This window comes from Squalius cephalus (assembly GCF_949319135.1).
Source record: "Squalius cephalus genome assembly, chromosome: 15".
In the NCBI taxonomy this organism is placed as follows: Eukaryota; Metazoa; Chordata; class Actinopteri; order Cypriniformes; family Leuciscidae; genus Squalius; species Squalius cephalus.
This window is the reverse complement of record NC_137136.1, coordinates 22,841,817-22,853,081: the sequence shown is the minus strand read 5'-3', so window position 1 is coordinate 22,853,081 and position 11,265 is coordinate 22,841,817. Positions and strand designations below refer to the sequence as shown.

General features: G+C 36.7%; 1 protein-coding gene across 1 annotated transcript in view; it reads right to left on the bottom strand.

Annotated features, from left to right (window-relative positions):
• The window catches only part of cpvl (carboxypeptidase vitellogenic like), an 11,393-nt gene extending 559 nt beyond the window's left edge, over positions 1–10,834 (bottom strand). The window contains exons 1-12 of the mRNA XM_079893954.1: positions 10,679–10,834; positions 10,197–10,408; positions 9,904–10,022; positions 9,554–9,668; positions 8,591–8,649; positions 6,943–7,022; positions 6,792–6,858; positions 6,565–6,687; positions 3,283–3,414; positions 1,990–2,088; positions 1,719–1,892; positions 95–277 (exon numbers count right to left, since the gene is read on the bottom strand). Of these exons, the coding sequence (XP_079750080.1) occupies positions 95–277; positions 1,719–1,892; positions 1,990–2,088; positions 3,283–3,414; positions 6,565–6,687; positions 6,792–6,858; positions 6,943–7,022; positions 8,591–8,649; positions 9,554–9,668; positions 9,904–10,022; positions 10,197–10,380 (1,335 nt within the window). The 5' untranslated portion in view covers positions 10,381–10,408; positions 10,679–10,834. The remainder of the gene's footprint in view (positions 1–94; positions 278–1,718; positions 1,893–1,989; positions 2,089–3,282; positions 3,415–6,564; positions 6,688–6,791; positions 6,859–6,942; positions 7,023–8,590; positions 8,650–9,553; positions 9,669–9,903; positions 10,023–10,196; positions 10,409–10,678) is intronic.
• Positions 10,835–11,265: the final 431 nt, after the last annotated feature.

The window sequence follows — 11,265 nt, the reverse complement described above, 5'->3', positions numbered from 1 at the left end:
GTATGGCTGTCAGCCGATGACAATCATTTCAAAATTAATCAGCCAATTATATTATATTATATTATATTGATCTAGCAATACTGCAAAACCTCACCTGAAAGAACTCATTCACTTGTCGTACGTAACCTGCCACTTCAGTATCACTGGGCTGGACCTTCCAGGGGAAGCGCATCGTTTTTTTGTACTCTTCCGCTCCAGACCAGCTCACGGTGGGCAGGAAGAGCTCAGTCAGAGGGGCCGCAACGATGACATCAAGCTGTCCACTATAGATCAACACCTGAGTACACAAACAAATCAGTCCCATAGTTTAATCTAAAGTGGGAATTACTCCGGAAAAGGAAGACATGTGAAGACACCAATGCTATTTAAACCCACAAAATGATTTGACAAGAATGATATCGACAGGGTGCATCTAAGAGCTTGTCCTTTTTACAGATATGGGGTCTAATAAATTTGATTTCAAGGGACACTACATTAACAATACAAGTAATTCAATTAACCAAACACAGGGCAAAACATTTACCAACTTTACACAGGCAATATAGCGTTTTATAATTCCAAATATTAAATTTACTTCAACAAATGATTCCCCCTGTGAAATACTTCAAACTATAGGCATGCACTAATATAAAAAAAATCTGGCTAATAACGATAATCTGATTGTTATACTCATGTTATAGTCGATTTTAAAATGCTGGTCACACTTTAGATTAGGGTCCAATTCTCACTATTAACTATGACTTTTGCCTCAATAAACTCTTAATTACTACTTATTAATAGTTAGTAAGGTAGTTGTTAGGTTTAGGTATTGTGGATTAAGGGATGTAGAATATGGTCATGCATAATAAGGCATTAATATATGCTTTGTAAGTACTAATAAACATCCAATATCCTAGTAATATGCATGCTAATAAGCAACTAGTAAATAGTGAGAATTGGACCCTAAACTAAAGTGTTACCAAAATTCTATAATTGTATCTAAATATAAACAGATTAATTATCCATTTAACAATTAAAAAACATAACACTAAAATCTAAAATCAACCTTTTGAAATGTCACATTTCAAATACTGTATCTATTTACCCTATAAAGCCTACTGTATCATATTTGATACGCAAATTTTGAAGGCCTCTAAATTATCAACATGATCAAAACTTGGCTGAAAAGCCTGTTGTACACTATCTTCTACATGCCTGCTGTCATCTGATTGATAGTTCATACTTTTTAAGTAAAAGGTCATTAGAATCATTAGCCGCTTGTTCTCATTGCTTTACCGTTTCCATTCCAGGCCTGAGAACGGCTTGTAAACATGGTGTGCCAAACCTGTGAAATCTTTACCGATTTATACATACAGTAGTCAACATTTGAAGTGGATCAAAACCTTTCATCAAAGTAATACATGAATTTTGAAGAATACCCGTTCTTGTCTAAGGACAACTTTGATTCACTTTTTTTGATCCACTTCAAATGTTGACTACTGCAGTAAAAGCAAAAGTAACTTTTATATTGCTAGTAATATTTCACCTAATTGTGGGCCACCAAATAACTTTGATCTTCATATTATCCTATATCATACTATGCGATATAACTCTGATGTATCAAATATGATATTCAATAAAAAATGCATATGCAAACTTTTTTTAATAGACTAAAAAAAAAAAAAAAAAAATTTATCTAAAGGTCAATATAAAACTCCCAAACCAAATAGTTTCCTCACTCTATAGTTGTCCATGAGGACGCCCAACCAGGGCTTGATGGACTTCATGACATCCTGAAGCAGGTGCTTCTCAACCTCTGAGCCGTCATTAAACGTAAGATTCCCGACGTGGATGGAACGTCGAACATCTGGTAGAGTCACAAATGCAGAAAAATACTCCTGATCTGGAGGTTCCTATTTAGAACAGAACAACAAGAAAAAACATCAACTAGCCATTCAAATCCAGACCACCCAATTCCCGCCGTTTGCTTGTAATAAAATATGCTGGTACCTGACACTGCATGTAGTTGTAGTAGTTGGTGCAGCCAGTGACGTTTTGGAAGTATGAGGGATAAGGAGCAAGATCACCATTCAGTAAGCTGTCAAACACCTGGAGGACAGACGAGATGCTTTCAGAACTGATGAATTAAGAAGCCCAAGCGCCACAGATTCAGTATGTCCTGAATAGGGCTGGGCGGTATGACGAAATATATCGTGGAGAGGATTTAAAGTGTATATTGTTTATACCGTGGCACATAAATGATCAGCGTATCCCAGTACTACTTAAAGTTATTGACACTGTATAGTGAGATAAAGAAACTTGCATGGATGATAAAATAAATAGTGGAAAGTGCATTAAAGGAATAGTAAAATAAAGTCATGAGACTATTCTAGACTGTTATATTTTTGATATTGTCTAATCAGGATCTCAGAATTTTCCACTGGTTTCGACACAAACTTCAGAGAACATTTTGTTCAAGTGGTAGAATGTTAGGCCTAAAGGAGAAGTAAGGTTAGATGTTAGAGTTATGATTAGTTTGATATACAGTTTACTATTTTATTCATTAAAAAAATCCATCACAGGTCCATCAACTGTTTGGTTACCGACATTCTTCAAAATATCTTTTGTGTTCAGCAGAAGAAGGAAATTCATACAGGTCTGAAACAACTTGAGGGTGAGGAAATGATGACAGAATATTCATTTTTAAGTGAACTATTCCTTTAAGTGCAATAAGCCATGAAAAACTAACTAGATGCGTTATTCGCTGACTGTCACAAACCCGAAGCAGCTTCTCTCAGACAGCATGCAATCCCGATTTCAACACTCTTTCGCAGCTTATTGCACTTGAACGCTCAAATAAACACAAAATTATGTCAAAATGGCCATTCTATGGATCATTCACTTAAACACAGTTGTTTATATCTTAAGTGAATGTAAACAGTAGGGTGAAAACCATGTTTTGATTGGATGGTTTGCTATTGCTGTGATGTCATGTCAGCGACAGGTTTTATATATATATATAAAATGGTCAACTTTGATTTCCTGGTGACTTTAATGTTGATCAAACATCAAAAGAAAGATAAAAATCACTGACTGCTCTTGGCTGAATAAGATTTAATTCATACTTTGAAGACTGTGCAGTGTTTTATTTTTACATTTGATTATTCAATTTCTGTAGTATTTCTTACTATATGTTAAATAAATGCTTATTCTTAATATTTTAGATTTATATTGTTATCGTGAAATAAAATCTCTCATATGGTGAAATATGATTTTGGTCACATCCTGAACGCTGACTCTCACCTCAAAGGCCTCCACCCATCTCTGCTCCTGGATGAGTTTGACTCCTGCATCCGTCTGCATCTTCACATGCTGCCTCTGCAGTTCATCCACGAGACCCGTCTGATAGAGGAAATCTGAATAGCCTCCCAGCATCTGAGACAGAGAGGATCGACGAGATTAAATTCTGCACATGAACAACAGTCAAAGTCAAATTTATTTGTATAGCATATTTCACAATACACACTGTTCAAAGCAGCTTTACCAAAAGTCACTCTTGCTCACTCACTCGCACACACACTCTCGCAGTCTACTAACGCACACACACACTCTCTCTCTCTCTCAGATGGAACCCGTCGTGGAGGACCTAAAAAAAATAAACATGCTAGTCTTTTTATCGCGATGTCGTGAAGCATCGCAAACTTTCGCAGTAGGTTGTCGCCCACTATGACACACTACGAGATGAAACGATCGAATCTTGCGTACCGACGCCCATTGTAGTTTACGAATCCCCACGACACCCTACGTTAAACGGATCGTGCCAAAATCGGGCTAAAATCGTGTAATCTGAACTTTAACGTTCCAGAAACGTCGTGGTCCATGGTAACCAGATAACTTAAGAAATTTGCATTACAAGTATTATCCTATATGTAAGGGTCAAGGGATAATGTATACCGAGGCGGTTGTTATAGCGAATAACCCCGACAGGCTGAACGGGACCCCGACGCGAAGCGTAAATGTGCTTGATGCGTGCGCGTCAAGTAGCTTTCAAACACTGGAGCGGCGCAGCCGCAGAGTTGCCATGGAAACGGCTCAGCAAACACAACTGACCAGCAGCAAACTCCCTCTCTCGCTGTTGTTTTCACTGCTTTCAGGTGAATTTAGTCTCTAAAAATCACACAAATAATACACACAGCTGTTCCTGACACATTTCTTACGTGTTATTGGCACACATCTTTTGAATATTTACTTAAAGGGATAGTTCACTTTGAAATTAAATTTTGGTATGTTTTAGCTTACCTCAAGGGCATCCAAGATGTAGGTGTCTTTTTTTCCGCAGTAGTTTCAATTTTGATATTTTTAGGTCAAACCGTTCTTGTCTGTCAGTCATTTAATGCAGGTCTATGGTCACTGTCTCAAAGAGCATGCACAGAGTCCAAATTAAAACAATTCCCCATCGTCCAAATTAAACAATTCCCCATCGTAAGTACACATTGATGGCCTAAGACACGAAACGAGCGGTTTGTGTGAGAAAACGAACAGTATTTATATCGTTTTTACCTTTTGTACACAGCCACGTCCAAGTGATCTGAGGGCGCGCGCGCTTCCTAGTGTGTGACGTGTACGCAGACTGGTGCATAGATATATACACTAGATGTCGCCTTGGCTACGGCAGTTCATTGGAACGAATGCCGTAGCCAAGGCGACATCTAGTGTATTTCTAGTGCAATTCCCATCTAGTGGGAATTGTTTTAATTTGGACTCTGTGCATGCTCTTTGAGATAGTGACCATAGACCTGCATTATATGACTGACAGACAAGAACGGTTTGACCTAAAAATATCAAAATTGAAACTACTGCAGAAAAAAAGACACCTACATCTTGGATGCCCTTGAGGTAAATTAAAACATACCAAAATTTAATTTCAAAGTGAACTATCCCTTTAATAGAAATAGTTTAGTGTCTTCGAAAAAGTTCGTTAGCATCTCACCCGTTTTCAGAAGAGGTAAGGTTAACGTTAACTGTTAGGCTAGGTTTTTTAACTGGTTTAATTGGGATAAAATTCTCTAAAACATCAATATTACTAAATAATAGATGCATGAGATTACATTCATAAAAAGAAAATTTCCTTACAGCGAGAGTGTCAGGCGACGCGTTATACTCGCAGTTCAGCCCCGGCTAAGCAACCAGTCTGATCACGGCCATTTGACTGGTTTAATTGAGATACAATTCTCTAAAACATCAATCATACAAAAGAACAATCATATCAACAGATGCATAATAAATGAGATAGAGAGGGAGGAACACAAAACACAAAAACTGCCAAAAATCAGTGGTTTCTGAAACTTGCCAAAGGCAGACTGCCAGAAAACTAGCCAGCCACTGACAGGTCAGGTGATATGACAGAATCAGACTGGCAGCTGTCAACCAGCCACTGACAGGTCACGTGACATGCCAGTGGCGGCTCCTGCCAGCCAGCTAAAGATTGAACTCCCACTCTAAAAATGTGTGTCGTTTCTTTGATGGAATTGCTTTCAAAACAACCCCTCAATCACCGCCATTAGTTGGTCCATTACAGGTAGTTGGCAGGTAAAAAAACTGCCACCATCACAGCCCTAAATATAATAAGATAACCTTGTTTGAAATACTACATTGACTGGGTTAAATAGAATTGCATTACTAAAATGAAACTAAAATACAATTTTCATTGACTAAAACTAGACTAAATGTCATCAGATTTCATTGTGGATAATTCTGACTAAAATAAGACTAAAATGCTCAGACTTTTAGTCGACTGAAACTTGACTAGACTAAAAAGAGTATGAACGTGACTAAAACTAATAAAAACTAAAATTACAGCTTGACACAAAGACTAGACTAAAACTAAAACTAAAATTAAAATAGGCCGCCAAAAACAACACTAGTAGTGACAACCGCATTTACAAAAATTCGACGCAGTGTATGGAAACAAACTGGTTGTTAATGACGCATTTAAACAAACGTTAGGGATGCGTCTCTCTGTATGCGCAGTGCAAGAAAATCCCAGTGAAAGAGATACATGGCTTGACTCATTTGTGTAGCCAGATCTTGCTAGAAAAAACAACAAAAAAAACAAATAAGAACAAGCCCATAAAAAAAAAAAAACGCAAATAAGAACAAGCCCATAATAAATCAAACTAAATTTAAATGCTTTATATTGAAAAAAAATATATATACATAATAAAAAGACTAAAATTTCATGACCCGCATTTGCCCATATGTTAACTATAAGCTTCATTGCTTTATGAGCCCTAAAATGCTTATAATAAGAGGACATGGCATCACTTCAAGAGAGCGCTATGCAAAGCAACCTTCCAATCACCACAATTGTGGGAGCGAGTCGTGTTCCATACACACATGGATCGATAATTTAGGGTACACACTCCCACAATAAAATGCGGTTGTCACTACTGGAACTTTACAGCATGTACGTGGTTACTATTATGTTTATAATGCCTTTAGAGCAAGTTCAGTGCAATAGTTCTTCTGTACATCATAATTATCAGGAATGTGATGTGTTTTAAAGGAAATATCCTTTTCATTTACCAGCTCAGGGTCACACAGACCATCTCCAATGGCCACTCCTTTGAAGTTGATCTGCACTTTGGCGGAAGGATTGTTCTTGTGGATGTAGTAGCCAATCGCTGGAACATACTTTCCTGCATATGACTATGGGTTTAAAGTGTTAAATAATGTAAACAACACACTGTTTTGACTGTATAAGAGAGTAGGATTCTAATTGTTACAATCCAAAATGAGGTCCCTTTCCTCACCTCGCCTGTAGCGTAGAACGGATTAGACTGGAACTCACTGAATATCTGGAAGAATTGAGTCAGGGCACTGAGGAGGAAAAAAAACCCCAGTAATATATCATATGCATCTCACATTGTCTTAGATATATGGTAATTTTTTTTGCCATTGTACCTGTACAAGTCTCTGCCCACATCATCCTGATTTTGGGCAAATCCTCGGTCATCCTCAGTGAAACTCCATCCTGTCCCAACCTGAGAAATAAACCACAAACAAGCATTTCAGATCAATAATTAACTGAAACCTAAAGACACTGGTCACATGTACTGTATGAGTATATTTGCAGTAGGACTGTCAATAAAATATGATTTATCTAGTTTAATCAGTTCTGTCTTAAAGAACAAATTGTGTGAAATAATTAGATTCTGTGTGGATGACACTCAAGACAGAACATGTATCCTATATAAAGACAGATTTATGCATCAATACTCATTAATCACCTCACTTTCAGAAAAAAATTATAATTAATATACAAAAAAAGTGAAAATGACAAAAGAGCTACGTTTGTTAAACATCCCATCAGATTTTAATTTATGAATACATTATCAAAAGAAATCTTTCATAAAAAATTAATAAAAAAATAAATAATATATATATATATATATATATATATATATATATATATTGACACAAATTTCACAATTCGATTCGATTTCGATTCACAAGCTTGCAATTCGATTCGATTACGATTCGATTCGATTCAATATCGATTATTTTGGCTATCAGGTACAATACATTGCAAATTTTCTCAAGGAAAACAAATCTCTTAACTAATGCTGTAAACTATGGGAGTCAGTTGTAGCCTATAGGCTTAATTCATTAGCCTACTATAATATTGAAGGTAAAAATAAACTGATTTGTATACAAACACTTAAAATACACTTTTATTTATTTTTATAATAATAAAGTTATATGAAATTATATAAAATTTTAAATGATGGCTGTCATAAAAAAACTTTCCAGATTTATTCAAACATGCATTAAATATTGAAGAACATTAAAAATTATAATGAAAATATAATATGTGCGTATATTTAACAAAATGCTCCTCTCTCTAGTTAACTTTTCTAGCTGACTAATGAGTTTATGGTCACTGGATATGTTTTTTCTGAGGTAAATGTGAAGTTACATGACATTGTTTACTAACGTCTTTGCACAGTTGAAACACTGATTGAGCGATTCCATGAGACATGATACGGACTTCGATAAGTTGTACTCTATCTTTTAACACACTTTCAGATGCTCATTCATGTTTATTTCGCGCTGTAACTGGTATTATTAAGGCGGAAGAGAAGATCATGTGCTTCTCTTGAGCGGAGCCAGAGCGATCGCCACAGCGCCAAAACGGTAATTATGTTTTTGAATTTCGTAAGAAAATGGATGTAATTTGAAATCTGAGACTTTGTTTCATATCAATAATAACAAAGCACAAAGATTATTGCGATTTATTGGATGGGATGCGCGCAACAATGATCCATTCATTCGTCAACTGAAAACAGGATGACTAATCGATTCTTGGGATTTAAGAATCGATATTGTTTCGTAAAAATGAGAATCGATTAAAATCGATTTTTTACCTAGCCCTAATATATATATATATATATATATATATATATATATATATATATATATATATATATATATATATATATATATATATATATTATATTAATATATAATATAATATATATAATCACAGAACAGAATAAAACAGCCCTAATTTATCTATTTGAGTCTAATATAATGAATACACTGAACTCACCGGGTTGTCGATGTAAAGAACCGAGTACCGTGATGTCCAGGGGAAATCTCTATAACCCACTGCAGAAAGACAGTAAAGGGTCAGCCCATGCAATCTTTAGAAGGAAATTTAATATATCGAAATCAGAAGTGATTATAAAACATAAAAAGAACAGGGTTTCTTTATTAAAGTGCCCCATAATGCTTTTTTGTTATATTACTTTTCATCTAGTGTGTTATATAGGGGTTTGTGAATGTAAAAGGTCTGCAAAGTATCAAAGGTCAAAGTGCAAGATAAATGGAGTTAATGGAGTCACCCAAAAGAAAGAACTGATTCTGAACTGCCTGAAATGAGTCGTCAGCAATTCCAGCCTTACTTCCTTTGTAACACATTTGCATAATGCAAGCCTATGATCTTCATTGACTGCCTGTGAACAACATCTACTCTGAGCCGCCCTCAAACACTGTAGTTGTAGCTGAGGCCTGGAAGAGTTTGTTTCGTGTAGTCGACATGTCAAGAAGACGCTGCAAATCCGGTACAGTAAAATGGACGGCATCGTTACGGCTCATAGTTCATAGCATACTGTTCATAGTGCTGAGGAAACCTCCGGAGCTGAAATTCAGATATGGTAATTAACGTTTTGTTCCCAACACACACTGTAAGCAGTAGACCAGTTACAACAGACTGGGCCATCTGACCAATCAGAGAAGAGAAGACTCTCGGAAAGGAGACACTGTGTTTCGATGCTGTAATGTATATTATGAGAAAGTTAACATGTTTTTTTACCTTGGGTGCACATAAACATTGTAGATGACTTCAAAACAAAATTAGGAAGGAACCTTTAAAATAGCACAATAGGGGCACTTTAAGCAAAACAATCCCTTATGGCCTAAGAACATCTATAATTGAATGTGCATAAGACAGAAACAACATGCCAATAAGCTCCAACATATTGGAACACAAAACAGAGATTTTTGTACTCACACGTGAGGTTCTTATGTACAAAAAATGGGCCGTGCTCCACAAACAAGCCGAACATAGATGTGCCTCCAGGTCCTCCCTGGAGCCACAGCAGCACCGGAGCCGTCTCTGGTCTCTCCTAAACAGAGAAGAACATGCAATACGTGAATGTGCAGTGAGTCAACAACAGTAACATCACACTAAATCAGAAAAATTCTGTGGACTGTGTAATTCGTTGTGAATGTGAACGACCCCTGAAAGCACCTGACTCGAGTGATGCCAACTGACGCAGAAGAGACGGTCAGCAGATCGGTCTTATCTTTAGTGCTGTTCGCATGCAGTGTAACAAAACTAAGTGTATACCATTATATTACCTGGGCAGGGAAGAACCAGAAGAAAAGGTTACTGTTGTAGGTCTTGTTCACAGTGAGATATCCTGAGAAACTTTTGACATTGGCTCCAGGAAGGGGTCCCACCAAACTAAGTTTTTTGGCTGCATATTCACAAAACATAAATTAATTTGTATTAGCATGCAGGTCAGAAAGATCAGTGAATTATGATAGCAGTTTTTAAGTCACCATGATATATAACAAAATTATGAAAGATTTGCCCACATAATCTTTAATCAATTCCTCTCCTTCTTGTACTGACATCTCTTCACACATACCTTCTTCTATCTTGCCTTGCTCCAGATAGGGGGTGAGCATCAGAGGTTTGCCCGGGTCAACGCCAAAATGTGACCCGCTCACACGGCGTGATTTGCGGCAGAAGAATGAGGAACATCCTCGGGAGCAGACAGACTCCAGGAAAGCCCAGAGGAACAGCAGCCTCAGCGTTTGCTTCAGCATCATAGAGGTTTAAGTTTAACTGCAGACAGCACTGAAATATGACACGGGGATCAATGATCAAGCATGATATTAAAAGGATCATATCACCTGCTCCCTGTCTTTACATGTCTAAACATATCAGACAAGAGAAGCAAATCCAGACCTCAAGTCAGATCAACTTACAAATGCGACACGAGTTAACGTTACATAACAGAAAATGTGCAGCAGAAACTGTAAATGTGATAGGCTGTTAAGAGTTGCTACCAAATCATACGTGCTAATTCAAATACATCTATTCCTCATCATCAATAATAATAGTTACCTTGAGTCCAAATGGCAGTCAGAAATCCAGAAACAGTTTGCATCGGCATGAATCTGAACTGAAGTCAGGTTGTTGTCACATGACTATATGGGCGCTGTGTCATGTGATCGCAGTGAACCAGGAACTTCAGTCGAGAACATTGACCCCTAGAGGACCATTTGAGAGAAGCAGTCCCCAAAACACATACCAGCTTTAAAAAAATATTCAGTAATGCATATGTTATGCTAGGTCTCACACAAGTGAATATTTCTTAGGGTTGCTTTATTTTTAAAAGTCATTTTCTGACCACAAAAAGTCACTGAACATGTCTATAGAACACAAGTTGAACTTTTCCTCAAAAACAGAGCATGTTGTCACACGATTTTTAAAATGGAACATATCATTAAAATGTCTATTATGGACTTCTGAGGGGAATCTACATTGTAAAACAATATGAAACAAAAACACTTAATTAATCAGAAAAAACCTTGTTTTGACCATTTTGTCGGCCGAAATAAATAAATTGTATAAATTCACAACATTCAAAATACATGTAGGCTAGTACTTGCCCCAATAAAACTTGCCCTGACCTGACATTTATGAAAAAG